Consider the following 16,756-nt stretch of genomic DNA (forward strand, 5'->3'; position numbering starts at 1 on the left):
GACGAGCAGCTTTGTACCTTTGCGGTAAGAAGACTATGACCGTTTCTCAGTACGTAACTGTCCGTACTTGCGTTCTCACGTACTCGCGAAACGTCATCATCGAGGCTGCGTCGGACCAGACTAGTGGCATATGAGCTGCGTGCTACAGCGAGGCTAAGCTAGTGGGGATAAAGTTTCAGTGCATTCCGTTGATGTAGACGGCGTGAAAACGGAAACAACAAGTATGCCGGATCACTGTGCTGCATACAATTACACACTACGTCATACGATTGAGACAAGGAAACTTGGAATGACTTTTCATAGGTAAGAATAGTTTTTGGCTCTTTTTTCATCATTAAATCTTGTTGAGAGCTTCCAGTCTATGAGCTAACTAGTTAGCCACTAGCAAAACACTAACGCGAGCTAGCAGCTTGACAACCAAATACCAGACGATTAATAGTAGCTGTAGTATAGTTGTACAAGCAGTAGTAGTAATACTAAAAGTACAAGCAGCAGTAGTAGTATAAACAGCTGTTAGAGTCGTAGAAGTAGTATCAGCATTTGTAATAGTATTACAAGTTGTAGTAGCAGTGCCAGTATCAGCAGCAGTAATGTGTACTACCACTACTACTAGTAGTAGTCACATTGCTATTACTACCACCAATACTGCCAATAGTAGTTATAAAGCCTAACTCATATATATCCAGATTACCATCTATGTTCTTCCTCCAAACCCATTTTATGATTGGGATTACAGGCAATTCTTTAGGACTGCTCTCAAATCATTGAAATGTTACTAAACAAGGTTATACTAATCAAATTAAATAACTTTGGTCTCCAGTATATTAGCTAATTTGGTTCTTTGGACTTAATTTATTAGCATGATTTCTTTTTAAATATGTTGTGTACAGACTTATTTACTGGTCTGTCTACTTTTCTTACTCCATGTAGGTTTCCACTTTTCATAGTCCACTTTTAAAAGTTCAGCAGACAGGTGCTCTGCTTTGGAGTGTGACAATGTCGTTGGTGATGTGGAGAGTGAAGTTTTCGTTTCACCCACAGTGTGCTTTAGGACGCCCGTGTCGGACTTGATGTTTGAAATACTGACTGACAGCTCAGATTTAACTGTCTGTAGTTCTGTTTTGATGGATGTTAAATTTTCACTCAAAGCCGCCAGGAGCTGGGTCTTTAAAATAACCGCCGTCTCGTTACAGAGTGAAAGAAGCAGTTCCTCCTTAAGGTCAGAGATTGCAGCATCTGAGGGCCTCTTCAAAAGAAGACGTAGTTGATGAAGGCGTTCTGGAACAGGACCAGAAAGACCACGACCAAGCAGCCTCGAGATCTTACGCAGCGTCTCCCTCAGGTGAGTGTCAATGGTATTCACGGTCAGGTTTGTGGTAATCCCGTCAAAAAACAAAACAGAAAAAAATCTAGATTATAAATCAATATGTAATCAAAGCACTCTGTGTTTAACACCATAGTATAGGATGTAGTTCAGAAAATGTCAAAGTATAGTATACTTTACTCAAGAATAACATAGTATGGCCTGTAGTTCATAGTATGGCATGTCGGCAAAAAACCCCATAGATTATTATGTGGTTCAAAAAGCGCAAAATGATGGGATGTTGCCTAAAATTGTCATGTATGATATGTGGTTCAAAAAATGTCATAGTGCAGTATATTGTCAAAATAGTATGTAATTCAAGAAAACATCAGAGTAAAATATGTCATCTAAAAAATGTCATAGAATAATATTTCATTGCACAAGTAAAAGTATAGTTATTTTTAAAACTTCAAATTCTTATATGTTGCTAAAAAACAAAACAAAAAAACATCATAGTAATGTCAATTAAAAAAGCCTATAGTATAGCATGTCGCCCAACAAACATCATAGTATAGCATGTCGCTCTAAAAACGTCACAATATAGCCTTTAGCCCACAGCTGTCAGTAGGTGAGGAGCAACACAAAAACAGTCCAAATGCTGGTTTCCAGAGGGTTAGACAAGTATTTATTTGAAAGAGTAAGTTTACAACAACACAACATGTGAGGGAGTTAAAAGCAAATGGGTGTTAGTAAAATAAAAATAAATAAACAGAACTAAAAGTGAGCTCCACGTTGACATTGATGGGCATTCCAACCAGGAACAAAGTAAAAGATAATCAATACAAAAAAAACTCTTCCTGTTCACCTCTTCAAGCCCAAAAACACACCGCAGTAGCACCCTAAACTAAAACTACCAATAGGTTCCCTGTTTTCCTTTGTGAACAATTCAAAGGTCTCTCTCTATCTCCCCACACATCCACCAACCACTGGAACACATCTCCAAAGTTCTGCTGGTCCAGCTCAGCTTCCCCTCAGAAGAAGTGCTGCCACCTGCCAGATGAAGGAGCCTTTTGAGAGGCAGCTGGCATCATGATTGGACTGTACTTTGGTCTGTTCCAATCCAGCTTCAGCTCCAGAGACGGCAGGTGGAACGAGTCAACGGAGGCCGGGTGGACGAAGGCATGAAGCTGAGTACAATCCAGAAAACAACAGAGGAGGAGTGCAGGGCCAGAATAAACAGAGTAGCATCGTATGTCTCTTAGAAAACATCATAGTATAGCCTTTGGGATGAAAAAACGGCATAATATACATCGTATATTGTACAAATAACAAGTCAAAGGAAAGAGACATCAACTGTAGAATTGTAGTAATTGTGGGCTGACTGATTTACTGATTATCAGTATTTTATTTTTTACTGATTTACGGTAATAAATACATTTAAAAATGGCGCTACTTTGGCTCTGAACCTTTATCTACCTGTGGTCGCTCTGTCTTCTGGAGTGATTTGATTGGTTATACGTCACGAATAAAATTCCTTTAACATCTGTAAACAAAACAAAAATGTATCAACAAAGTTTTCTGTTAGAGTTTGTGTTCTTCTAAGTTTAACTCCAAGATTTTAAATACTTTCATTTACTGCAAATGAATATCTACTCCAAATGTCTCACTAATAATCATTATCAGCCTTAAAAACCCACAAAACACCCCTCTATACTCGACCACACTTAGTACAGTCCAGTTCCCCCTTCTATAAATCTGCTTGGAATCGTCCACTTCCTGTTTGTCAAAGTGGCCTTCTACCTGGACAGGTTTTGTTGGAGCTCATGCAACATTTTGGGTAACAGCACTTTAATATGGATGGATGACACTGAATTAGAGTCTGTTTTCATGAGACTGAGTTAAGATATGTAGCTCTGTCATTAAATAGGAAATTATTTCTCAGAATTCACAGAGAAAAGTCTGAAATGTTTGCTAGGTTAGCGTCCCACATGTTCTTTGGCTCAGCTAAAGCTAACTCTCTCCAACTTCTGGATCTCTTGAGTTGCTTGTTGTTAAAATATCTTGCTAGATTTGCTGAAGCTCAGAAAGTCTGACATCTTTGTTCAAAATAAGCTCATTTTCAAGTCGTATCTGAACTGTCCTCTTTTGTTTGAACTTTCCCTAAACTTAGGAGTTAATGAAAGAGCAGCGCATCCAGACTCAGTCTCATTTATGTAGAGATTATACTTCAGTGTCATTCATTGATGTTAAAGTGCAGTTTTTCAAATGTTTGTTGCACATGCTCCCGACCAAACCAGTCCAGGTGGAAGACGATGTGAAGAGAAAGCTCCAGAGGATGAATGTCACACATTTATGTTGGAAATAAATGTCCTTTAATTAGACATTGTCATGCAAAAGTTGGATTTCCCTTTAATGATGTTCAAATCTTTGTTGAGTGTTTTGTTGATGTTGGTTTCTAAATGTTTTCTGACACTCGGCCCCAAAGATTAAAACCTTTTCAGGCTCACAAGCTGCAACAATTCACACATTATCAACTATCTTTCTGACTAAACTAAGATAAAAAGTGAATAACTGCCTGATTCCTGCATCATGAATGTAAATCTTTTTGGTTTTTATGGCAGTAAACTGAATATAGTTGGGCTTGACATTTTATAAACCAAAACAAGAAATGAATTACTGGAGAAAACAATCAACAGATTAATTGAAAAAAAAATTTCCAACATATATGGCTGAATTGCTCCAACATTACAACATACATACAATCTTAATTCAATTTTATTTATATAAAGCCAATTACAGGTCAAATTGTCTCAAGACTTTATTTTTATATTTTTTTTGTCATATTTAAAATATGACAAAGTAAGACATTTAAACCTCTTGACTAATCCAATTTATTATTTGGTTTTTAAGAGACTAATCGACAATTAAAATAACTTTCTCCACTAAAACTAATAAACATGAGGTCAAATAGAAGGAAGAGTTTTAAATACTGCAGTCCCACAACAAGAATAAAGTTTGTCAACAAAAAGTAAATCTGCTGGTGGATTCCATTAAAGTCCTAATAAATGATAATAAAGTGTGATACTAAAGGTTTGTGGTGCTAAAAATGTCAAAGTAAAGATATCAGGTTGAACATCTGGATGGAGGTTGATAAAAGTTTCTCTCCCTTCATTTCTCTGGAGCGAGTCCATGGATTTTATGGATGGTGGTTAAAGACCTGCTCTTCTAGTCGTCTTCCTTCTAGTCGCTGTAAAAAGTCAGTCCATCCTGGCTGACTTCAACACCTCTTCATGACAAGTTGTTCTGCCTCCGACCTCGTGGAAACTCCAGAAACTCGGGAAAACCTGTCAAGACTCGAAGAACTCGTCGAGACTCGAAGAACTCGTCGGGCGGGGGAAGGTGTGGTGGGTGGTGGGGGGAGGTGGGGGAGTAGAGGGGGAGGCCGCCACCCACCTCCCCGCCCACTCTCCGCCCTGACTCCACCCAGACTCCGCCTCGGCTCCACCCATGTGGTCACTTGAGGAACTACGATGTCAAAGGGACGACGAAATCATTTCTTTTCATCTGATCTGTAGCTCAGTGAGTTAAGGATTTGCCTATGGAGCTGCAGGTCGCTGGTTCAAGACCAGACACTTCTTAAATTTTATTGAAATCCTGACAAAGACAAACAAAGAAAAAGGCCGGTGGTGGGTCTTGAACCTGCGACCCTCCGCTTGGGAGTCTGTCTTCTTATCCCCTGAGCTATCTGCTCAGATACTAATTCTTCTTTTTTTTGCGCATTTATCATCTATTTTTTGTCGTTTTCGAGTTTTTTTTTAACTCGAGTCTCGACTCGACCGATTTTCTCAGGAGGCTGGACTTCGGCCTTTGTGCTGGAGGGTTGAACCCTCAGTTCCAAGACTTTCCAAGCCTCCACACCTCCCGAGTCCTCAGGACCTGAGCTTTCACACAGTCTGAGGGCTGAAATTTTCTAAGTCCCACAGTAGTTCTCTGTTAGATTGAACCTTCAGACAGTCCAAGGACTGATATCTTCTAAGTTCCTGAGTAGTTCTCTGTTAGTTTGAACCTTCAGACAGTCTCAGGGCTGAAATGTTAAAAGTTTCTCAGTACTTCTCTGTTAGTTTGAACCTTCTGGTTAACAGAAGCCTTAAAACTTGTGACCATGAGTCTTGATTTCACATTTAGACCATCCATTTGAGTTCTTCTCAGACATTCACCTGTGGGTTTTTTAGAAATCCTGAACAAACTTTGATTCTCTTCACTGAACAGTAAAGTTTGTGGAGATCAGAAGGTAACATTAGTTTGATAAATGCCTTCAACTACTAGTAGACTTTATCCGGAAAGCAGTTTTCTGAAATGAGCACTTTGTAAATCTATCCACAATCAAACCAAGAACATAGAAAGAGGAAATGTTTGAAGAAACAACTTGATGTTTTCATTTCAGACTAGAAAATGCTTTAGGACCTTTATGTTTTTGCTCTTTTTCATTGTTTTATTGTCTCTTCTGTTTAATTTGATCTTCTAAAGTTTAACTGGTTTCTTTTCAAATGTTTTGTCTTTAGTTTGATTCTTTTTAAATGTTTAGTTTTGCTCTTTTTTCATCTTTTATTCTTTTCTAATGTCTGATTTGATTTTGATATGTATTGTCTTTTTAATGTTTAATTGTTTTTTCAAATGTTTTATCGGCTTGTTTGAAAAATTTCCTTTTCTTTCCCAATGTTTAATTTTTTGATTAAATCTTTGTTTTTCTTTTTAAATGTTTTACCACCTCTTAATGTTTAATTTTCTTTTTAAATGCTTCATTGTATTTTCTGTTTAATTCTGATTTAAAGTTTTATTGTCTTTAAGATTTAATTTTTTAATTAAACATTGAAATTTTTAATTAAATGTTTTGTCTTTTTAAAGGTTTAATAATCTAATTAAATGTTTAGTATTTTTTTAAATGTTTAATATTCTTGTTTAATTGTATTTTTTAAATGTTTATTGAAAATATTTTCTCTGTAATTTTTAATATTTTTATTTTAAAATTTTTGTTTAATTTCATAATGACATGTTTTGTATCTTGTTTAATTATCTAATTCAATATTTTGTCTGTTTAATGTAGTTTAATTGTATTTAATGTTTATTTATAAATAAGATATTAAAAATTACAGAGAAAATATTTTCAATAATTCAACATTTAAAAAATATTTTTTAATAATACAACTTCTTAAAAGTTTTGTTCTATTAAATGTTTTTTCTGTTGATTTAATTGCTTTTTTACTGTAGTTTATTTCTTTAATCTTTTTTTCTGTCAAGATTTTAACCCCAACCTTAAAAATGAAATAAACCCTTAAATCACAACGAAAATACTTCTGTTGTCACAATCATGAGTCAGTCAATTTTTCAGTTTATCAATTCAACTTTATTTGTTTTGCACCTTTCACACAGATGACAAAACTAAACAAGCAAAGAGAAAAAACTATGCTAAAACTATGATTAAAACTCAAAAGTATATTTAAAAAAAAAAAAAAGATTTAACATGGTAATAAAATATGCTGTGTCCAGGGGATGGAGGGAGTTTATTGAAGTCTGCTTGGGCTTACATGGTAAATCATTTAAAATATAAACTTGATATTCAGTCTAAGGAAACTGCAGAGCGACAGAAGAACCAACAATATCTCCTGTTTTCTCCTTTAATGAGTCGACTCTTCTTGTGCTTTCAGACCAAAGAACTACAGACTCTTCACAACCTGCTCAAACTCTTGGTACAGGACCTCAACACACGGGTCAAGAAGGTTTCCGTCTCATTTCTACTCTGAAGCTCACCTTCTCCTGCTCAAACTGCTGACAAATGTTTCTGCTGCTCTAAAGTCTGCTCTCCAGAACTTCCTAAAAACTCTCAAAATCTCTTCTGCTGCAGGTTGCTTTGTAGAACTGTTGCAGAAAACCTCACTAAACCACATGGAGTGGCCTCAAGATAGTCGTCCAAATGAAACCATACAAAAACCAAACTAGTACAACCCAAACGCTAAAGTCTCCTGCAGCCTACCAGAGAACCTCTGAGAACAGAAAATCAGGACAGGAACTCTTACCTTCTGGACAACCAACGCTGGTTCACAAACAAGAATACAGAATGTGTCTGACCAAAGACCTCTAAAGACTCACTACAGCCAAGATAAAGACACAACTCAGCTGCACCAAATCCACTAATCACTGCACACATTAGCACCATGTGCTCACTGTGGCTAAAGAACCACATTTACCAAGACAACTATCCAGTACAAAGCCCTAAAACACACCAAGAAACACATTAAAGATGATTTTACTGCTGGAAGCTGCAAGCCAACGCCTAAAGAAGAAACTAAAGCAATGGAGCCAAACCCAGTTCAGTGGTGAAGAGAAGCAGAGGAAATGTTTGTCTGCAGCTACATAAAGCAGGAAGACACTGAGCTGCTCAGGTGTTCCTGATAACACCAAGCAGCCACCTGGACAGCCAATAGGAACACAGCTTACTGGAAGTCCAGAGGGCTGGGTTACTGAAGGAAATTTAGTTTACAGTTGAAGCAGAAAGTTCACAAAGTTGAAAACCAACTTCTGATACTTGAAATCTCTGAGTTTTCACACAAAGAACACCTGAACATGTCAAACTGGTTCCATAGTAGAACCATCATTGTAAAAACGCCATAGTATACTATGTCGAGAAAAAAAATACGATTTTTCAACATGTTCTAAAAACATGCCATATGATGAAATAATGTAAAGGAGGCCGTGAAAAACACTCCAGAAAGGTTTTCTTTCAAAAAAAAATCATGAACTTTGTCGCAAAAAAACGCCACAGTATACTATGTCGAAAAAAAATGCGATTTTTCAACATGTTGTAAAAACGTGCCATATGATGAAATAATGTAAAGGAAACACATTTTGGACCACATACTAAACTATGACATTTTTGTGACATTTTTGACGAAATGCAAAACTATGACGTTTCAATGATATTTTTGATGACACACTGAACTATGATGTTTTTACCCCATTTTGGACGACATACTAAACTATGACTTTTTTCCACATGTTGGATGACATACTAAACTATGACCTTTTTTTACACATTTTTGACGACATACTAAACTATGACGTTTTATTGATATTTTGGACAACAAACTAAACTATGACTTTTTTGTGACATTTTTGACGAAATGCTAAACTATGACGTTTCAATGACATTTTTGAAGACACACTAAACTATGACGTTTTTGTCATATTTTGGACGACATAGAAGTTCTGCTTGTTCCCCAGAGTTCCTTCTTTGTGCCAGGTGAGTCCATACTCTGTCTATGAAGTTTTTGTGACATTTTGGACAAAATACTAAACTATGATGTTTTTTCACATTTTGGACCACACACTAAATTATGACGTTTTAGTGATATTATGACTTTAATCATTTGTTCCTTATATCATTTCCAACTGATAAATCACAATTTGTAGTAGAATCGTAATCATATGATTGTCAGCAGGTAACTGACACAGTGTTCACTTGTTATCATGGTTACAACGACGCTGTGCCGGCCGGCAGCTATATCTCGCAATGGGAAATCCTTAACAGAGCTGTGGAACCAGACTATAAGCCACATCACTGTGAAAATTTAATAAGGTGGTCCTTGTATCATTTCTGACTTCCCCTGAAAATTTCATCCAAATCCGTTTGTCCGTTTTTGAGTAATGTTTCACACAGACAGACAGACAGACAGATTCACAGACAAATGTACGCTGATCATCACAAATCTCCACCGTTCCTTGGCGGAGTAACTATTTTTGAATAAGCCCATTTTATTGTTTAGCTAATTAGAAGGTGGTTGTTATTAAATTGGGATGGTTATTTAGTTGACATTTTAGTGATATCCAGTCATTTTTTATGTGATTGTTTTCATAATAAATTGTGGAATTTGTAAAGACATGAATATAATGAACATAAAAAACATTTTTTTTGGCTTTTAATAAAGATGTATGCAAGAAATATCCCATGGACTTCAAAAGTCCCTCAATTATATACTGACCCAAGTGCTTTCTGCACTGTATACTGGCAATGCTTAATATTTTGGAATTTAAATGCATCTTCCCCACATTAGATGCTCTTAAATCTAAAAAAAAAAAGCATCCTTTCAGCTAACGAATGACACACTTCCACACACTCCTCCCACATAAAGCCAGCTAACACTGAGTCAGGTTACTTCAAAAGTATTTTAATTAGAGTACATTTCTTGTCCACGTTTCCATTAATGAACATATATGCGTGTGTTGTTGACATGACTCCAAAATAAAATCCTCACGCCTGAGATAAGAGGCTGGAACACATTGTGACCACAAAGCAGTGTCACAGGATACTGTATTGATGTTACAAAAAAAAAAAAAACATCCAGCAAAACAAGTTCCAGAAATCCTGCTGATCCACACAGTGTGCGGTGAAGTTGCATCACTAATTGCTGCGAGTGTGGGTGGAGAGCTGATTCACATTCGTGTTGAGCCGCTCGTCCGCCAGCAGGGGAAGACTTGCAGCAGCAGAGTTAGAAATCTCTGTTAAATCCCCGCATCCCTCCACTTTTAGTTAAGCTCGTGTATCGGAGGAAGGCTGGGCTGTGTTCACGTCGGCTCTGTTTGCCCTTCAAGGTGTATTTAACCTCCATCAGTAGCCCTGTGTACATTAGCCAATTAGAAAAAAAGGTGTCTGGTGGGAGTAATTGTTCAGTAGTTTAATAGTTTCTAGGATATAATCAATATGAAGCAGCATGAGACTGTAAAGCCGACACCTGACGATGGCTGTCATTTAATATGTAATGTTGATCTTTCCTTAGTCGCTCTTTTCACATTTAGTAAGAGGTCTCTATGGAAGCAGCGTTTTTGTTTTTTTTTTTTTTAGCAAATACTGTAAATAATATGTAAAATCACGCACTTTGAGGACATACTATCAAAAGAGGCTGATTTTGATCCATTTGTGCAACTAAAAAAGGAGGAAAAACTGGGGTGAAGCTCTTCTATTACACTATTACCCAGCATCAGTGTACAAAATAACATCCAGTGCACAGTTCTCTTGCCATTCCTTTCTTCTCGTTGTGTTCCACACAGCGTTGGGGGAGGCTAGGTGTTACCTCCCTCGCAGAGACAATGCACAAGTGTTTAAATATTGACTCTGGCACTGGAAGAGACATTTATTTCACTCTCACCTCGGGTCAAGGCTGAACCTTGACGCCGTGTTTGCTCGCTCTCTGTTCTGCTGATCTTGGCTGTTTTCCTGTAACTATCTAAGCATGGAGATCATTTTCTGACAGGCTCTTTGCAACAAAAAAAAAGGAAAAATGATGGCTTTATTCTGAAATGTGTTTATGAAATTCCTACTTTGGAGTCAGTGGTTGTATTAATGACACAGTGTTGTACCGATGTGACAGAAAAAGGCATACATTCATAGCTTGAACACAGTGTTAGACTACTTTATGATTGCGTGGCAGCTTAAAATTAGCACAATTAGAAGAAGACAGAAATCAGATTGGCCCCCACAGAGGTAGCCCACAGTAAACCAAGTATGGCCCCAAAGTAGAGGCAGACCAAACAAGTGCTTTCAAGAATAACTAACAAACTAATAATATAGGGCCATGCAGACGCTTTAAGCCAACAACTGCCTGGTTCACATACAAAGGAAGTGTTAATCCTTCTCTAACAAAGTTTGTAAGCGTACAATATTCTGCTTTTGTGCAATTTTCTACACTCAAATAAACATTAAAGTGTTAAAAGAAAAAAAATAAAAGTTGGGAGCATGTTTGGCATCTGAGCTTTGCTGGTTAGACAAAGGCAGAGAGATAAGGAGTAGAGAGGAAAAAAGGACAGCGGGGAGGATTTCTCCCACAGTGAGCCTGGACACACTCGGAAATATACGACCGGCGCTAGACCGCATGCCTGCACCCATCCCATGCTTTCAGGTTCCACGCTAGCTAACAAGTGAGCGCACGTGTCAGGGGAAAAGAGCAGACAATTAAATCACACAGGAAGCTTGGGGGAAGTCATTTGTTTCCAATAAAGGGAGACTGGCACACAAGAGTTTGGGGGAGAGAGAGGGGAGTGTATGAAGGCTCAGGAGGGTCAACAGGGTCATGTGAGGAGGGGACGGGGGGAGGTGGGGGAGGTGAGGACGGGTTAGACTGGTCTCAGTGCGTCGTCGTCTCCTGGGATGGGCGAGTCCTCGGGCTGGGTGAGGAAAGACTCGGTGGCTGGAGGACCACCGCTGTCCTGGCTGCCGGCATCACTGGTGGACCCTGAAGGAGTCATCTTGGTCTGAACAGAGGAGGAGGAATGACAAAGTGTTTTACTCGTGTAACTCAAATTTATCATGGAATATATACACAACAATAAGTATTTAATTGAAAATCTATCCTCTGTAAAAAAAAAAAAAAAAAAAAAAAGTCTCTACAATTTATTATTTAACCCTCGTGTCGTCCTGCGGGTCAAAATTGACCCATTTTAAAGTTTGAAAATGTGGGGGAAAAAAAATATTTCTCAGTGAAACTTCTGATGTCCACATTTTCAACATTTTTGGGAAATCTTTGAACATTTTATGGTGGAAAAAAAGAAATGTTAAAAATGTTTCTTATGAACATTCACATAAAAATCAACCAAACTCCAGCGAATTTCGCTGGATTTTGTTTGATTTTTATGTGAATGTTCTTAAAGAAAACATTAGAAATTTTACTGATATATATGTAATCACTTTAGATATTTTTAGGGAAGATTTTTAGGAATTTTTTGAAAATATTTAAAGGATTTTCTTGCCAAATTTGGAGGATTTAAAAAAAATAAAAACTTTTAAGGGAAACTTTTAAGGAATTATTGGAATTTTCTTCCTGAAGGTTTTGCAAATTTTCAGAAATTTGGGGAATTTTTTGCTGAATTTTTGGATTTTTTTCAGACAAGGAAGGTATCGATATGATCTTCACTAAGCGTTGACCGATTTTTTACTATTTATATATAAATGATATATGAATTATGGTATTAATAATATCCCGTATGCCCCTACGTACACTTTTAGAGGCCCCACTACGTCCTATAAATGTGTTTTTCCTGCCTTCCCTCTCCCTTTTCTTCATGTATTCAGAAGGAGAGGTAAGTGAGATTGTGCTGTTATAGTTTGCGTGTTTTAGTGTCATGTAATCCCACTTATTAATTAATATATGTGTATTGTTTTTCTGTAGGAGCCCGAGTTCATAAGATGGACGATTTTTTATGTTTTTTTGTCTACTGTGAAGGACAAAAAATCAACGGAGATCGCCTCCAAAGAGATTTGTGTCAACTAGATCATCACAACGCAGAGAAGGAAGCCACTGGTTACATAGGGGCAATGCTGATAACGATTATTGGTCATCAGGAACAGCCGATAACCGATATTTGAAACCAACATTCATTAAATGTAATGTTTCAACAACATTTAATAACAGAGAACCTGTCATTCATAACAAGACTTCTTCATTTTTAAGTGTGATTCTAAATGAAAATGTAAAATAGAAATACAAGTGATTAAATTAGGCTCTCTCCTGTTTCTGTGGGATCAACTGATCGGTTTGGCTCCTGCTGTTCTTATCTGCTTTCTTAATATTTCACTGTTCTATTGCTTTTATTGTCCATTAAGATCCATATTTTAAAGCATTATCATTTATTGTTTTCCAGATTGTTTCAGGTTGATCTGTGGCTGCCTTCTAACTTAGCTGCTAGCCGTTAGCATAGCTGTAAGAGACGCTAATTTCCTGGTTTGTGGCAACAGCTTGTACCTCTTGTTCAGTTTGTTCAGTTTCTGCTCGAGAAACATTTCTGAGACCACAGTGACAACAGACAGAGAGAAGTAGTGCATTTAATTTATCAATAATCTGCCAATAAAAACACTGATGCGGAGTCTAACTTCCCTCAATTTTAAACAATGAAGAATTCTGCTGCTGCAGCCTTGTTTAGTCTGGTATGACCAATAGCTTACTGTGGCTAACTTTAGCTACGCTTAACTCATTATTCCAATCATTCCTCTAGACTTTTTCATTTATTTTAGCTCAGACAGGGTGCCTAAGAATCACTTGAAAATACACAAGAAAATCAATGTAGTCGCTGCTTGTGGCCCATAGTCGTCTCTGTTCAGCAAATCAAACAAAGTTTTACTTTAAATGGTGACTAAAAGCCGTTTAGGGTGAATTGTGACCTCTCTGTGATCTAAAGGAATATTTGATGAAACTATTAAAAAGATATGACAAACTGATTGAGAGGGTGATGCTTGCAATTGAGCTGGGCTCATGCTTCACCCATGTGATCACGTCAACATTTCCACTGAGGGTGAGGTCAGATAAAAGCATGGATGTCTGAGTCATAATCACTACATTTTCAGGGTCACAGCTACATTTATATACATGACCCTGGTCTCTGAGTGTTAGCAGCTTTTACCTTCAGTGTCTCCACTTTCTCTTCCAATGACTTGAAAGTTGGCGCATTCCTATGAAAGCATAAAAGAGTATTTAACAAAGACATGGATGGGTCTACACTGATTGCTTTTCAAAAACTTTATTCAGAAAAGAAGGAGCTGGATATCTACTGTTAGCGCAACCTTTAGAGGTCATGTTATCTGATACTGAATACACACAACGCAGCTTTTTTTTTAAAGTGACCCAATTCTATTCTTTTCCACTGAAAAGGTGCTAAGAGGTGTTGGCTTTAATGAAAACAAAATCGAGAGGATAAAAACAGAAAAGAAGAGAAATAAGGAAAAAACAGTTGACGTATTTCCTCAAAGGAGCCTCTTTGATCAGAATATTAACCAGTTTTCTTAGTCCTCTATGAGCATAGTCTGCATAGAAAAGCAGAACATTTAGATCTTTTGGTTTTGGATTGCTGGCCAGACAAAAAAGGAAATCATTTTGCATCATTTTGTGATGTTTTAGAGTCTAAATAACTGATTGTTTAATCAGTTTATCAGCTAATGTTCCACAGATAATTGTAAGCTGCAGCTGCGATCATCTCCGTCTTCCCAAACTGACTGAGAAATTTATCACAAAATCTGGTTCCAGAGAAAGCTGTGCCATCACGCTTGAAAGGCATATCATGTATTAGGAGCAGAACTTATTTTTACGTGCAGAAAACCCACCAACTGAGCTGCTTCTGAAGCTGGGTGTTTCCCAGTTCACAGCCAGTTGATGCTGCCTTGGGCTTTATCGTCGCATTTTTGACAAGATTTCTGCTGGACCTCCGTAAGCTTGACGAAACAGCAGCCTGGCTGAGGGAGATTATTGCAGCTGCAGCTTCTCTGATAGCTGATAAAGTGGCTTTCAGCGGTGGTTCTCTCTAGATATCCTCAAGGTACACACTCGGGCCTTTTTAGCTTACATGTTAAATCGATAGCATTTTTCAACAAACACTGCAGCTTTTTACCTCTTTCATGTTTAATTATTCAATGTCAGGGCAAGACTGCCATCCCCTTACCTCATGGCAGGCATGCTAGCCGAGTGTGGTAAAGAGTGCATGCTATCCGACAGCGTTATGGAGAAGAAAGAGGGAGTTAGTGATTATTTTAGTAGCATAGCAGCAAAGCACACACAGAAACACCAAGAGAACAAAAGAAAGACATGCTCACATATGCCAGAAGAACATAGAACACAAACCCTCATTTATTCCACCAAGTGCATAAATCCTATAAATCCCGCTTTATCCCATTAAGATCAATTGTGTATCAACACAGAGGGGCACGTGTTAATCCGGCGTATTATGGGGGAAGTATCTTGTCATCAAACAGGCGAGCACAAAACCTCCACAAAGCACGTAGGCACACATGAGGACGCCCAACCACCGCTTTGACCCCTGTCAGGTCACCGTTCACAACCCCCGCCCCCCAACCCGAAACCAGCTCTGAGCTCGGGCTCATCTGTGAGGCTGCATTTCTCAGCACGCTGCAGCTTTCAGGGGGCTAATAATCTTGTTTACAGCTCAGTAATCCAGAGAGAAGAAGGATGACAAGGGAGAAGACAGATTAGGACCTGAGGGGATCAACGAGAGATAGATCTGGAATGGAACAATCTGGTGTTGGTTTTTCTGAGCCGCGTTTAATCAGGAAATATTAACGAGAAAGCATGGTTGGATATTGGAGTTGACATGTTCGGCATTTCAGAATTTGGTGGCTTCTTGCACAGAAAATCAAGTCGTTACATCTGTGGCTTCTATATGCTGAATATCCCCTTCATTAATGAGGGGAAGATGATAGGGAGCACTGACAGCTTGAACAGTAATGTGATTAGAGTGGATAAGTGGTGAAATGGGGGTTAATAAAGGAGGGAACTAAAGGTGTCATCAAATTAAATGCAAGAAAAGCAAGGAAACACAACTATGTACACAAACACACATTATTACTAGTACATTTACACATAAACATTCCCATGATTTCAGTTTCACCAAACAGATCTGGCAGAACAGCTAAGACAAACTCATGATCCGCAAAGACAATTTAATCTTTAGTTCTTCACTATAGGTTAGATGTTTTTTGTCAAACATATTAGATATAATCCACAACCTATAAAGAACATGTGCTGATGTAAGTTACTGTCATTTGTGGTGTGTGCATATGTGCATTCAAACAATAGTTTGTCAGCTGTAAAGCTTTATTTTTAACTAGTTGTCTCTCATTTGTTTGGCTCCAGCCACATTATGGATTTACAGGAATTGAGGAAGTCGCTGATCCTGTGCAAACAATGAGATACGATAATCTGTGAGCATCATGGCGGCTGGTGAATGGATTTTTACTAACAGGCTAGCTGTTTCCTATTGTTGTCAGTCTTTATGCTAAGCTAACAGTCTCCTAGTTTTATTATGTATGCAAATATGAAAGACTTTGTCAAAATTAGTATTCATCATTGTTAGCAAATGATCAAACAATTGTGGTCTCTAGGTGACACTTTCACATGAAAGAACTTTAAGATCCCCATGAACACATACGTCTGAGTGTCCATATTTGTTTCAAAGCACCAATTATTATCGTTAGTATTATTATTAATAATCACGTGACCACTTAAAGAAAAACGGCTGAACCCCGTGTCTACTATTCAGAATGTTCTGCCTTTTTTGTGCAGCAGCTTTGAGTTTGTCTACTGTATACTGTAGTTTAAGGTCTGTTTTTGTCTTTGTTCAGTTTAACTTTTCAGGAACACACTGCTGTTGTCACTAACACTTCTAACTCTGGTAACCAAGAAAATAGAGGAGAACCTTTTTTTCTGGCTGTGACTGTCCTGAGCTATAGGATATGTCAGACAGAAACTGTCATGAGGGGTGATGCTGGTTTATCTCGAGGTAATGTCAGAGTGGTTATAAGCAGTCAAGATACTGTCCTTGAAACAAGACTGGCACGCAGCACAGGAGTTCTTTTTTGATGAAGTGCTGAACTTTCTGCCAGAGAAACATGTGACATGGACA

The 16,756-nt window shown here is 37.8% G+C and overlaps 1 protein-coding gene and 1 long non-coding RNA gene across 5 annotated transcripts in view; one reads left to right on the forward strand and one right to left on the reverse strand.

Moving 5' to 3' along the window:
* LOC129350702 (uncharacterized) lies at positions 1 to 10,196 on the forward strand. Of its 2 annotated transcripts, none has more exons than XR_008604190.1 (3): positions 1 to 303; positions 1,194 to 1,342; positions 7,009 to 10,196. It is a non-coding gene; the product is annotated as an uncharacterized LOC129350702 (long non-coding RNA). The 2 variants fall into 2 exon arrangements; XR_008604189.1 differs by lacking the exon at positions 7,009 to 10,196 and adding an exon at positions 2,256 to 2,750.
* The window catches only part of tpd52 (tumor protein D52), a 24,530-nt gene continuing 17,278 nt past the window's right edge, over positions 9,505 to 16,756 (reverse strand). For 2 of the 3 annotated variants that reach the window (XM_023268773.3, XM_023268770.3), the window contains exons 5-7: positions 14,780 to 14,821; positions 13,748 to 13,796; positions 9,505 to 11,605 (exon numbers count right to left, since the gene is read on the reverse strand). In XM_023268773.3, coding sequence (XP_023124541.1) covers positions 11,468 to 11,605; positions 13,748 to 13,796; positions 14,780 to 14,821 — 229 coding nt within the window. In that variant the 3' untranslated portion in view covers positions 9,505 to 11,467. The remainder of the gene's footprint in view (positions 11,606 to 13,747; positions 13,797 to 14,779; positions 14,822 to 16,756) is intronic. The other variant, XM_023268772.3, reaches the window with a different exon arrangement.

Source organism: Amphiprion ocellaris, chromosome 15 (assembly GCF_022539595.1).
Source record: "Amphiprion ocellaris isolate individual 3 ecotype Okinawa chromosome 15, ASM2253959v1, whole genome shotgun sequence".
NCBI lineage: Eukaryota > Metazoa > Chordata > Actinopteri > Pomacentridae > Amphiprion > Amphiprion ocellaris.